Here is a 10,397-nt window from a genome sequence, read left to right as displayed (position 1 = left end):
ACGTAAGATTTGGATGAAACTAATATTTATATTTTTCTTTCATTTATGTTTACATGATCTTATGAGTAAATTAGATGGCAAATAAACATTACTGGAGGCCCAAACAAAGTTTCGATAGTGGAAATCATTATTCTCCATGGTCCTTGTGGTGTAATCTCGAGCTTTGGATATGCTTTAATTTTGGGCTCAACCCTTAACACGAGGGGGAGTGGATAAACCACGCATCAATCGGATTTCGCCTCCACCCGATGAAGCGTGAAGGAAAACAGTTTCAGAGATCCTGAGGACTATCAAACTCATGCACATCTCAACAGTACTAGTTTAACCATGTAAAACTTAAAATTTCTATTTTTGGGATAAAAATCTGAAGCGAGTGAGAGATTAGAAATCTTATTTTTCAATAAAAATCTGAAAAGAGAGATTAGGGGAGAGAGAGAGAGAGAGAGAGAGAGAGAGAGAGCTGTATTTGCTCTCATCGGAGACAGGTTGTAGAGGAATTCTGGAAACTCCTTTGGATTTTCAACAAAGGTTAGAATTTTTTTATTTTTTTATTTTCCTTTTCTTCTTCTCTCTGTCTCATCCAACAAAATTTTTTTTTTCTTTAGTCATGAAATTTCAATGAAAAACAGGAAGTTTTGAGAAAACAGGATCACCTGTTCTCTCTCTCTCTCTCTCTCTCTCTCTCTCTCTCTCTTCACGGATTTTCAAGTTTCTACCTTTCAAAACCCTTTTCTCTATCATTTTGAGAAATGGGTTCTTTTTATTGAATCCACTTCATTGCTTGTACAGAGTTTTCAAGATCTGGGATGCATGAAAAATCCTTCTTTTTTTTTTCTTTTTTTTTTTGAGTTTTCTGAGCTTTTATTTCCATTTGAAGAATTGGGTTTTCTCTGAAAGCTCAAATATCGAAATTTCTAGGCTGTTGATTGGACTTCAGATGAATTCTGGAAATTTCCTTTGGATTTTCAACAAAAAGGTAAGATTTGTTTTTTCCGCCTTTCTTCTTACTGTCTTTCATCCAAAAACATTTTTTTTTCTTTTTTCCCCCCCTAATTTTACAAACATGGGTTGCTCTCAACTTATGAAATTTCAACGAAAAAAGGGAAATTCCACAAAACAGGGGAACCCATTTTCTCTGTTTTTTTTAGATATTTCTAAATTCCTGCCTTCCACAACCCCTTTTTCTATCATTTTGGGAAATGGGTTTTGTTATTGAATCCATTCCATTGCTTGTTCAAAGTTTTTAAGATCTGGGATACAAGAAAAATCCAATGTTTTTGAGGTTTTGGTCGTTTCCCATTTCGAGAATTGGGTTTTCTCTGAAAGCTAAAAATATTGAAATTTTCAGAGAAGTATTTCAGATACAAAATAGTACGAATTCTCTCTCTCTCTCTCTCTCTCTCTCTCTCTCTCTCTCTCTCTCTCTCTCCTGATTTGTGAAGTGGGTTTTTACTGGAGTGCTTGAAAATTTCAATCTTTTTGAATTTTCTAAGCTTTTTCCTTTTATTTCAGGAATTGGGTTTTCCCTGATAACTAAAACTTTGAAATTTCAAGGCAGTTTTTATTCTTCTTCTTCTTTTTTTTTCCTGGATTTCTGAGAAGTTTTCAGATCCAAAATAGCAAGAAATTTCTCTCTTTTCTAATTTGTGAAGTGGGATTTTTTACCGGATTGCTTGGAAATTCTTTCCTTTTGAGTTTTCGGAGGTTTTATTTTCAATTTAGGAACCGGATTTTTCTCACAATATTGGAAATTTCAAATCCGTCTCCAGAATTCAAAGAAGTCTTTCAGATCTCAAATAGAATTTAGGAAGTGGTCCATTTGCTGGAATTCATTTCATTCATTTTCAATATCTTCATTGCTCAATAAATTTTAAAAAAAAAATCCAATCTTTTTGAGTTTTCTAAGTTTTTCTTTCCATTTCAAGAACCGGTTCTCTGTTGAAAGATAAAAGATTTGAATTTTCAAAAATCATTTTCTGAGAAAATCCCTCAGATCTAGAACATCAAGAAATCTCTCTTTTTAGAAAGTAGTCTCTTGTTCAGAGACCTTCTTTTCCCTTTTTAGTTCCTGAGTAATTGTACTTCTCTCATACCCACCAAGTTTGAAAATTCCAATATATATATATATATATATATATGGGAAAAGGTACTATGCGCTCGAGCTGATGGGAACGTCCCATGAGGTCGAGCTGTGTGGGCCCCACCGTGATGCTTTTCGAACATCTACCCCATCAGTCAGACGCAACATTCCATCGTGGGCCTAGGTCTCAAAAATCAAGTCAATCCGTGACTTGTTTGGGCCACACCACATACAGAAGTTGAGAGGGGCCGTGCACCATTAAAACATTCATAATCATTTTTTGGGCCCACCAAGATGTGGTTTGCAAATCCAGCCCATCCATTATGTGTGTCCCACTTGGATGAGGATTCAGACCAAGTTTCAGACGCATGCAAATTTCAGGTGGGCCCCACCAGGTACTTTTATATGTTTTTGGCATGTCTTCACATGATTTTAGATGGTATGGCCCACCTGAGTTCCGTATACGGCTGATTTTTGGGATAGCCCATAATTTAAAGGGGACCCATCAAATGCACGGTGTTGATGGTCGACACGCATCACGGTGGGGCGTACACAGCTTGACCTCATGGGAGCTTATCGTGAGGGGTGTGTGTGTGTGTGTATATATATATATATATATATATATTAGTTTTCTGAGCTTCTCCTTCCATTTCAGGAACTGTGTATCTCCATTTAAAAACATAAAAATGAGATTTTCATAACCATTTCCAGGATCTCATTGAATTCTTTCAGATCTAAATCAGCCAGAAATATCGATCGTTTTCCTAATTTACAAAATGGTTTTCTAGATTCCAGATCTAAATACAGTTAAGTTCAAATCTTTTGAGTTCTCAGACCTTGTTTTATATCCTTTTCTTCCATTTTTTTTTTTTTTTTTGCATATTGGTTTTCTTCATTCAATCCATTTCAGCGACTTACAGAAAATGGCAAGAAAAAAAATCCATTCAAAAAAAAAAATCTTAGTTTTTATACTTTTTTGGGTCTTTGACTAACATCCTCTCCTTATTGCAGAGGGACTTCTTAGATCTAGAATGCATGGAAAGTCACAGTTTTTGAGAGCAGGCTGTCTTATGAAGATGGATATATGGAGCTTCGACAAGAAAGCTCCAAACTCGGGGCACTATCCGCTGCAACTTCACGTAATCTCTCATCTTCCTCCTCAGCATTCGTCTCTGCAAGTCAGTCGCCCTTCTTCTCTCCAAGATCGCCGAAATCCCGCGAGCCCGAATCAACCAGGTTCAACTCTCCAAACTCCTCCAACACCTTACTTCTAGCTGACTGTGATCCCCTCACTTCAGTTTCTCTCCTCTCAAAACCCCAACCTCTATCCTGCATCGATTTCGCCAGGCTCAATGCTTTGCCTGCCTCGGCTATCTGTACTTCAAACAACTCCCGGGAACCAACAGCTGAGAATAAAATCCCCGATCTGGGTTCATCCCCAAACGGCATTTGCAATAGCAATTTGTCTACTTACAGCCAAGCGACTAGCAATTGCTATTTGGGGAATAGAGAGAGGGCTAAAAGGTGGGGGAGAAACCACGGGAAGCTCTCATTTGCTCGGAGTTCCGCTCCTCTTTCCTCCAACAGGCTGAGGAGCTGCGACGTCTTCATTGGCTTTCACGGCCGCAAGCATGCTTTGTTGAGATTCGCAAATTGGCTCCATGTGGAGCTAGAAGTTCAAGGCGTCAGCTGCTTTTCCTCTGATAGAGCTCGGTGTAGAAATGCTCGCAGCCATGAAGCAGTTGAGAGAGCAATGGATTCTTCTACTTTTGGGGTGGTGATCCTCACCAAGAAGTCGTTTGGGAATCCATATAGCATCGAAGAGCTGAGGTATTTCCTTGGGAAGAAGAACCTCGTCCCAATTTTCTTCGATTTGGGTACGGGTGACTGCCTCGCCAGAGATATAATCGAGAGGCGGGGGGAGCTATGGGAGAAGCACGGGGGCGAGCTGTGGATGTTGTACGGTGGATTGGAGAAGGAATGGAGGGAGGCTGTGAATGGCCTCTCGCGGGTCGATGATTGGAAATTGGAGGCATGCGATGGGAATTGGCGGGACTGCATATTGAAGGCTGTGATTCTCTTGGCGACAAAGCTCGGGAGGAGGAGCGTTGTTGAGAGGGTGAATAGATGGGTGGAAAGGGTGGCGAAGGAGGAATTCCCCTTCCCTCGGAATGAGAATTTCATTGGCAGGAAGAAGGAGCTTTCCGAGCTTGAGCTCATCTTGTTTGGCGATGTGAGTGGAGATGGGGAGAGGGAGTATTTTGAGCTCAAGACCAGACACCGGCGGAGGAATTTGGTCATTGGTCGGAGCGAAAACACTAGACTGGAAGAAAGAGAAGCAGAAAGCAGCAGCAAGGGGAAAGAGCCAGTCATATGGAAGGAGTCTGAGAAGGAGATCGAAATGCAGAGGGTTGGGAGTCCACCGCAGTGGCAATACCATCCTTTGAGAGCGAAACATGGAGGACGGAGTGGTAGGCGGAAGCGATCTTCGAAGATATTGTATGGGAAAGGCATTGCTTGTGTTTCCGGCGACTCAGGCATCGGGAAGACGGAACTGTTACTGGAATTTGCATACCGATTCTCTCAAAGATACAAGATGGTTTTGTGGGTAGGAGGAGAGACGCGGTATATCCGGCAGAACTACCTGAATCTATGGTCATTTTTGGAAGTCGACGTGAGCCTTGAAAACCCATGTGCAGAGAAGGGTCGGACAAAGAGCTTTGAAGAACAGGAAGAAGAAGCGGTCTTGAGAGTGCGGCGAGAGCTGATGCGAGACATCCCATTTTTGGTAGTGATCGATAACTTGGATAGCGAGAAGGATTGGTGGGACCAGAAACTTGTGATGGATCTGTTGCCGCGGTTCGGTGGAGAGACCCACTTCATCATCGCCACTCGCCTCCCTCGGGTGATGAATCTCGAGCCTCTAAAGCTCTCCTACTTGTCAGGCGTGGAGGCCATGTCATTGATGAAGGGAAGTTTCAAGGACTATCCAATCATCGAAATGGACGCTCTCAGAGCCATTGAAGAGAAGCTCGGGAGGCTAACACTAGGCCTCGCGATAGTGGGGGCCATCCTCTCCGAGCTTCCCATAGGTCCAAGCAGGCTGCTGGATACAATCAACAGAATGCCATTAAGGGATTTAGTGTGGAGCAGTAGAGAAGCCCCGACGCTGAGACGGCACACATTTCTCATGCAGCTTCTAGACGTTTGTTTTTCAATATTCGATCATGCAGATGGGCCCCGGAGTCTGGCGACTCGGATGGTTCAGGTCAGTGGCTGGTTTGCACCCGCCCCAATTCCAATCCCGCACTTGGCGTTGGCTGCACACAAGGTTCCTGAGAAGCACCAAGGGGCTAAGCTATGGAAGACATGTGTTCGGGCCATGACCTGTAGCTTCACAACATCCCACATCAAGCGGTCTGAAGCGGAAGCAGCTGCCATGTTGATCCGGTTCGCAATTGCCAGAAGTACCACTAAGCCTGGGTGCATCCATTTCCATGAGCTGATCAAGCTATACGCACGGAAGAGAAGGGTGGCTGGAGTTGCACAGGCCATGGTCCACTCCATCACCATCAGAGGGTCTATCTCCCACCACTCCGAACACATCTGGGCTGCGTGCTTCTTGCTATTTGGATTCGGGACCGACCCAGTGATCGTCGAGCTGAGGGTATCGGAGCTGTTATTCTTCGTGAAGCGGATTGTCCTGCCACTCGCGATCCACACATTCATCACCTATTCGCGGTGCACAGCAGCATTGGAGCTGCTCCGGCTGTGCACTGGAGCGTTGGAGTCGGCTGAGGAGACGTTGGTCTCGCCAGTAGAGAAGTGGCTCAAACGATCTCTATGCTGGAGGCAGCCCACGCGGTCGAATGCCCAGCTGAATCCATACCTTTGGCAGGAGCTGGCGCTGCTGAAGGCGACGGTGTTGGAGACGCGGGTGAAGCTGATGCTGAGAGGAGGAGAGTATGATGCCGGAGACGATCTCATCAGGAAGGCAGTCTACATTCGGACGTCTATTTGTGGAGTGGACCACCCTGACACGATTGCTGCACAGGAGACGCTGAGCAAGCTCACCAGGCTTCTTACGAGCGTCCAAGGTTAGTCGATTTTTTTTGCTGCTGACGACGTAGATTTTCCATCAACCATAGTAACATTCTTTCATGTGTCATTTTTCAATTTGGAATCAAAAGAGAAAAAATGGTCTTATAGTTTCAAAAAAAATAACACGAAACGGCATGAAATAAACTGCCCGTCAATCGTATTCGGAGAAAAAAATGTTTTATCTGAATTTTGATTTTAGATTGTGCATTCATTTGTAGAAGTGCCAATTTCCTCCTCTTTTTTATTTTATTTTTTTTCCATTCCATGAATGCAGCATTTTCGCCTTGATCTTGTATTTTGATTACTGGTTTCGCTTGTTGACCTGATTGCCCAGTCATCAGGTGGGCCCTGCTGTCCATGTGTGGTCCAGCCTCGAATCTGGGTGATCTGGTTCTCAGGCAGTCAGGCCGCTGTGTATAATGATGTGGCCCATCTGATCAATGGAATAGATCTTGTGTTTGATTACTGTTTCAATGGTTAGCACGATGCACCATTAGGTGGGCCCTGCTGTCCATGCGCTGCGCAGCTTCGAATCGGGCGGTCTGTTTATCAGGTGGTTCCACAAGTCCCTTTTGAATGTGGATTGCTGGTAGTCTGTTTTGGGACCCATATGATGGCTGGACTGTCCTGATTTTCAGTTTGCTGTGTATATTGGTGTGGCCCCATCTGATCATTGGACTGGATCTTGTGTTTGATTATCATTTCGCATGTTGGTACCATGCGCTGTCAGGTGGGCCCCACCTGTCCATGGCCCAGCCAAGAATCTGGCGAGTCGGATTATAATGTGGTTCCACAAGTGTTCATGGAATGTGGATTATTGGTAGTCTCCTTCATGACCCATATGACTGGACCGTTGTGATTTTCAGGCTGCTGTTTGTAATGAAGTGGTCCATCTGATCAATGGATTGGATCTTTTGTTTGATTATTGTTTTGCTTGTTGGCACAATGAACCACCAGGTAGGCCTCGCCCCCACGCCCAAGCCGGCCTCGAATCCGGCTGGTCCCGTTATCAGGTGGTTCTGCAAATGCCCATTGGATGTGGATTGTTGGTGAATCTGTTTCGTGGCCCATCTGATGGCTGGACTGTCGTGATTTTCAGGCTACTGTTTACAATGATGCTGTCCATTCAATCAGTGGAGTGGATTTGGTGTTTGATTAGCGATTCGCTTGTTAGCATGATGAGCCACCTGGTGGACCCTAAACATTAATGATTTTTCAAAATTCATTTAGATTAATTAAAGCCTAAGATTTCCCATTGTGTTAATATCATATTTCTAAAACTAGGAAGAGTAGTTTAGATCATATGTCTTTAGTTGCAATGGAATTGTGATGTAGGTTTTACTATTTATTGTAATGTGGATGCAGACCCTCTAACTAAAGAGATCTTCTTTGTAATTATCTCATGTGAAGGAAAGTGGAAAGCTATGTTAGATTCTCTAGTAGGGGTCAAGGGTTGACCTATGTCATCCACAAGGTGGACCCCACACATGTGGATGAGAGAGACAGGGAAGAAAAGGAAAAGAGAATGATTTCTCTCTCTCTCAACTAGGGTCATGCCTAATAGGGGGAGAACTCTAGGTCTCTCTCTCTCTCTTAGGGTAATGCATAATAGGGGGAGGCCTTTAGAGCTCTCTCTCTCTCTCTCTCTCTCTCTCTCTCTCTCTCTCTCAATTTTCTCCATTTTGAAATAAGATCTTATTTGTAAAAAGGAAGGTGCATGTTAGTATAGTGCTCCAATACCGTATAGAAATTTGTATCCTATTGTGAAAAAAGTTTGTTAATCTACACTGTCCATACATGTATTCATGGTCAAATACTTCTACTATTATGGTCATCCATCAAAGGTCTATATTTCATGTTAATCAAATAATGTACAACCAGATCTAGGTCATCAAATCACCATCAAGTGAGAACAAAATAATTCTAATGATTAAAACAACACTCTAACGGTTGAAAATCTTTGTGAAGCCATTTAAAACTTTTTAACTGCTAGTCGAGAAAGTAAAAAATCACCTAATGGGTCATTGATTTACTATATCTAGCCATAATAGATAAAGTTATTGGATTCTTTATTAGTTCATCTAAAGTCTTCAAATCAAGATCCTCATCTTTACATGCTCTTCCTAAAAGGATTAATTATCTTTCAATGCAATATTAAGTTTGATTGTAATCTAAGCTAATGACTCCCAAACTAACAACTGAGACTTGATCCATTAATATAAGTGTCCAAAGGTTAATAAGATCATTTTGTCAGTAAGGATGAAGGCATACTAACACCAATTTGGCCCTAAATGATAAAGACTCCATTTTGACCCAAGTTAGTCTCTTAATAACTACTTAGCTCATCGTATTAATGACCACAAATTTCTCTTAGGACTATTGATGGTCATGATATAATAACTTACTGAGATCTATAGACCACAATTCTCTCGGGTCAACGACTGTTGTGTCAAATCTCAAAGTCCCAAGGACATACACCTTGATCCATAGCTCAAGCGGTAGATTGAGTGAAAGATAACCTCGTTTCAACACTGAGGTCTTGGTATCCGTTCCCTAGTGGGGGTGGCTAACCGTGAAGTGTGACCTGACAGTGAAGTGTACTAACAAGCTGACCAAAAAATTTTTAAAAAAAAGTCCCAAGGACATCTTGAAGAGTTACTATCTCCTAGCCTATATTCATGTAGGTTTAAAGTGACACTACATGAGTTTCAACTCCCGGTCAAGGGTTCGGGTACCCATAGGTGGTGAAATTCCACCAGCGTGAGTGTGTGGGGTGTGTGCGCGTGTGTATATAAAAAAATAAAAATAAATAAATAAATAAAGTGACACTACATGATGATTAAGGTATGTCATTTTGTCCAACAAGAACATATAGTCATCGAGACCTGAATTGGGGCTCACATTGGTTTTCTAGGGAACAACTCCAACACCCTACCTCTCATGCACGACCCATCATCCATGCGAATGTGGATTGTTGGTAGAGGTGACCCATTCGATGGCTGGACTGTTGTTTATAATCAGCATGGTCAACCTGATCAATGTAGCAGATCTTGTACACCAAGTTCCACTTGGACGACGGACCGGCGAAGGTAAGGTTAGCAAATTTATCTGCACTGTTGATTAGCTGGGCCATAGTAGCCCAATAATCAAAGCCGTAGGCCTATGGTCACCATCCTGGCCCCCAGTTTTTGATCAAGCATCATATAATGCCTGCAGACAGGGTAGTGTACAGTGCTCTTTCATTTGTCACTCCACCTGGTACAAGTTAGACCCATTTTCAGCAATACAGAACGTTCAATCTGGTGACTGATTTGGGCCCACAAGATGAACGGTCAGATCACTGTTTGCATGGCCTAGATGTCCTACACAACTGTCATTTGGCATCTAAACGGTTTGGGTAACACGCCAATTTTTTTTTTTTTGCCAGGCCCACCGGTGGCCCATGCATGTGGGAAGGGCTGATCCAGCCCCACCTAAAAAGAAATTTCGGCCATCCCCCACTTTCTACCCCGTACACGTGGCATGGTTCATCCTCCCAAGTAGGCTGGATCTCATTTCATCTATGTATGGTTGTATGCAAATGGGTGTATGTGAGTGCATGAGTTTTCAATTGGAGTCGTCCAAACCACATTAAGAGCCCAAGAGTCAGATTTTATTTACAAAGTAACAGAGGGTTGAGATCAATAACACAGATGGGCCTTCTGTAGAGAGTTGGGGTTTGGAGGTATATAATAATACCATGTACAGGTACACAACTACAGACACTTTGAACAATAGGCATATGCCAACATCAAGGATCGGCGCGGCCCGCCACCGCCTCGTCACTGGAATCATAGTCATCCTCGCTCAGCTCTTCGTCGCTCGATTTCTCCTCAGGGGCTGCCCCTGCGTCTTCGGGCTTGGCAAATTTTTCACAATATTCTGGATTACAAAAGGACAATGAGGATATTGCTAGAACATGATGATAAAAGCATCAACCAAAACCAACACAATCTGTAAAAAAGACAAAATCAAGGATTTATGTGATCGTATCGGCTGTGTCTGTATTTATTTAAAAAGGAAAAATTAATAATAATAATAAATAAATAAATAAATAAAGGCTGGAGATAGCAATGGATAGGCAATTGTAACATTTTAACCATGCTTCTAAATTTTGCTGACTCAACTCGACGAGATTTTGAGCTTGAGCCAGTGAGATATTCACTCTAGATGAGTC

At 42.6% G+C, this 10,397-nt stretch overlaps 2 protein-coding genes across 7 annotated transcripts in view; one reads left to right on the top strand and one right to left on the bottom strand.

The window, feature by feature from the left end:
* The first annotated feature begins 362 nt into the window (after window positions 1-362).
* Window positions 363-7,787, top strand: LOC131230672 (uncharacterized). Of its 6 annotated transcripts, none has more exons than XM_058226573.1 (3): window positions 363-528; window positions 3,092-6,177; window positions 7,592-7,787. In XM_058226573.1, exons 2-3 carry the CDS (start codon window positions 3,165-3,167, stop codon window positions 7,636-7,638), a joined length of 3,060 nt encoding a protein of 1,019 aa, XP_058082556.1. In that variant the 5' UTR covers window positions 363-528; window positions 3,092-3,164; the 3' UTR covers window positions 7,639-7,787. The 6 variants fall into 6 exon arrangements, with proteins under 6 accessions (XP_058082556.1, XP_058082558.1, XP_058082559.1 ...); XM_058226575.1 differs by lacking the exon at window positions 7,592-7,787 and adding an exon at window positions 7,281-7,523; XM_058226576.1 differs by lacking the exon at window positions 7,592-7,787 and adding an exon at window positions 7,048-7,076.
* A 2,024-nt stretch (window positions 7,788-9,811) lies between these two features.
* Window positions 9,812-10,397, bottom strand: part of LOC131230337 (ubiquitin-conjugating enzyme E2-23 kDa-like) — a 47,628-nt gene continuing 47,042 nt past the window's right edge. Inside the window, exon 6 of the mRNA XM_058226207.1 lies at window positions 9,812-10,102. Coding sequence (XP_058082190.1) covers window positions 9,972-10,102 — 131 coding nt within the window. The 3' untranslated portion in view covers window positions 9,812-9,971. The remainder of the gene's footprint in view (window positions 10,103-10,397) is intronic.

The sequence above is a fragment of the Magnolia sinica genome, chromosome 17 (assembly GCF_029962835.1).
Source record: "Magnolia sinica isolate HGM2019 chromosome 17, MsV1, whole genome shotgun sequence".
NCBI classification, from domain to species: Eukaryota; Viridiplantae; Streptophyta; class Magnoliopsida; order Magnoliales; family Magnoliaceae; genus Magnolia; species Magnolia sinica.
Note: the sequence above shows the minus strand (reverse complement) of the source record. Positions and strands in the feature narration are given on the sequence as shown.

What these genes read in the sequence shown, in the direction of transcription:
- LOC131230672 (XM_058226571.1), top strand. Translation starts at nt 3,165, where the DNA reads ATGGAGCTTCGACAAGAAAGCTCCAAACTCGGGGCACTATCCGCTGCA. An exon ending in GCTTCTTACGAGCGTCCAAG is followed by an intron (nt 6,178 to 6,515) that starts GTTAGTCGATTT and finishes CTGATTGCCCAG; the next exon opens with TCATCAGGTGGGCCCTGCTG.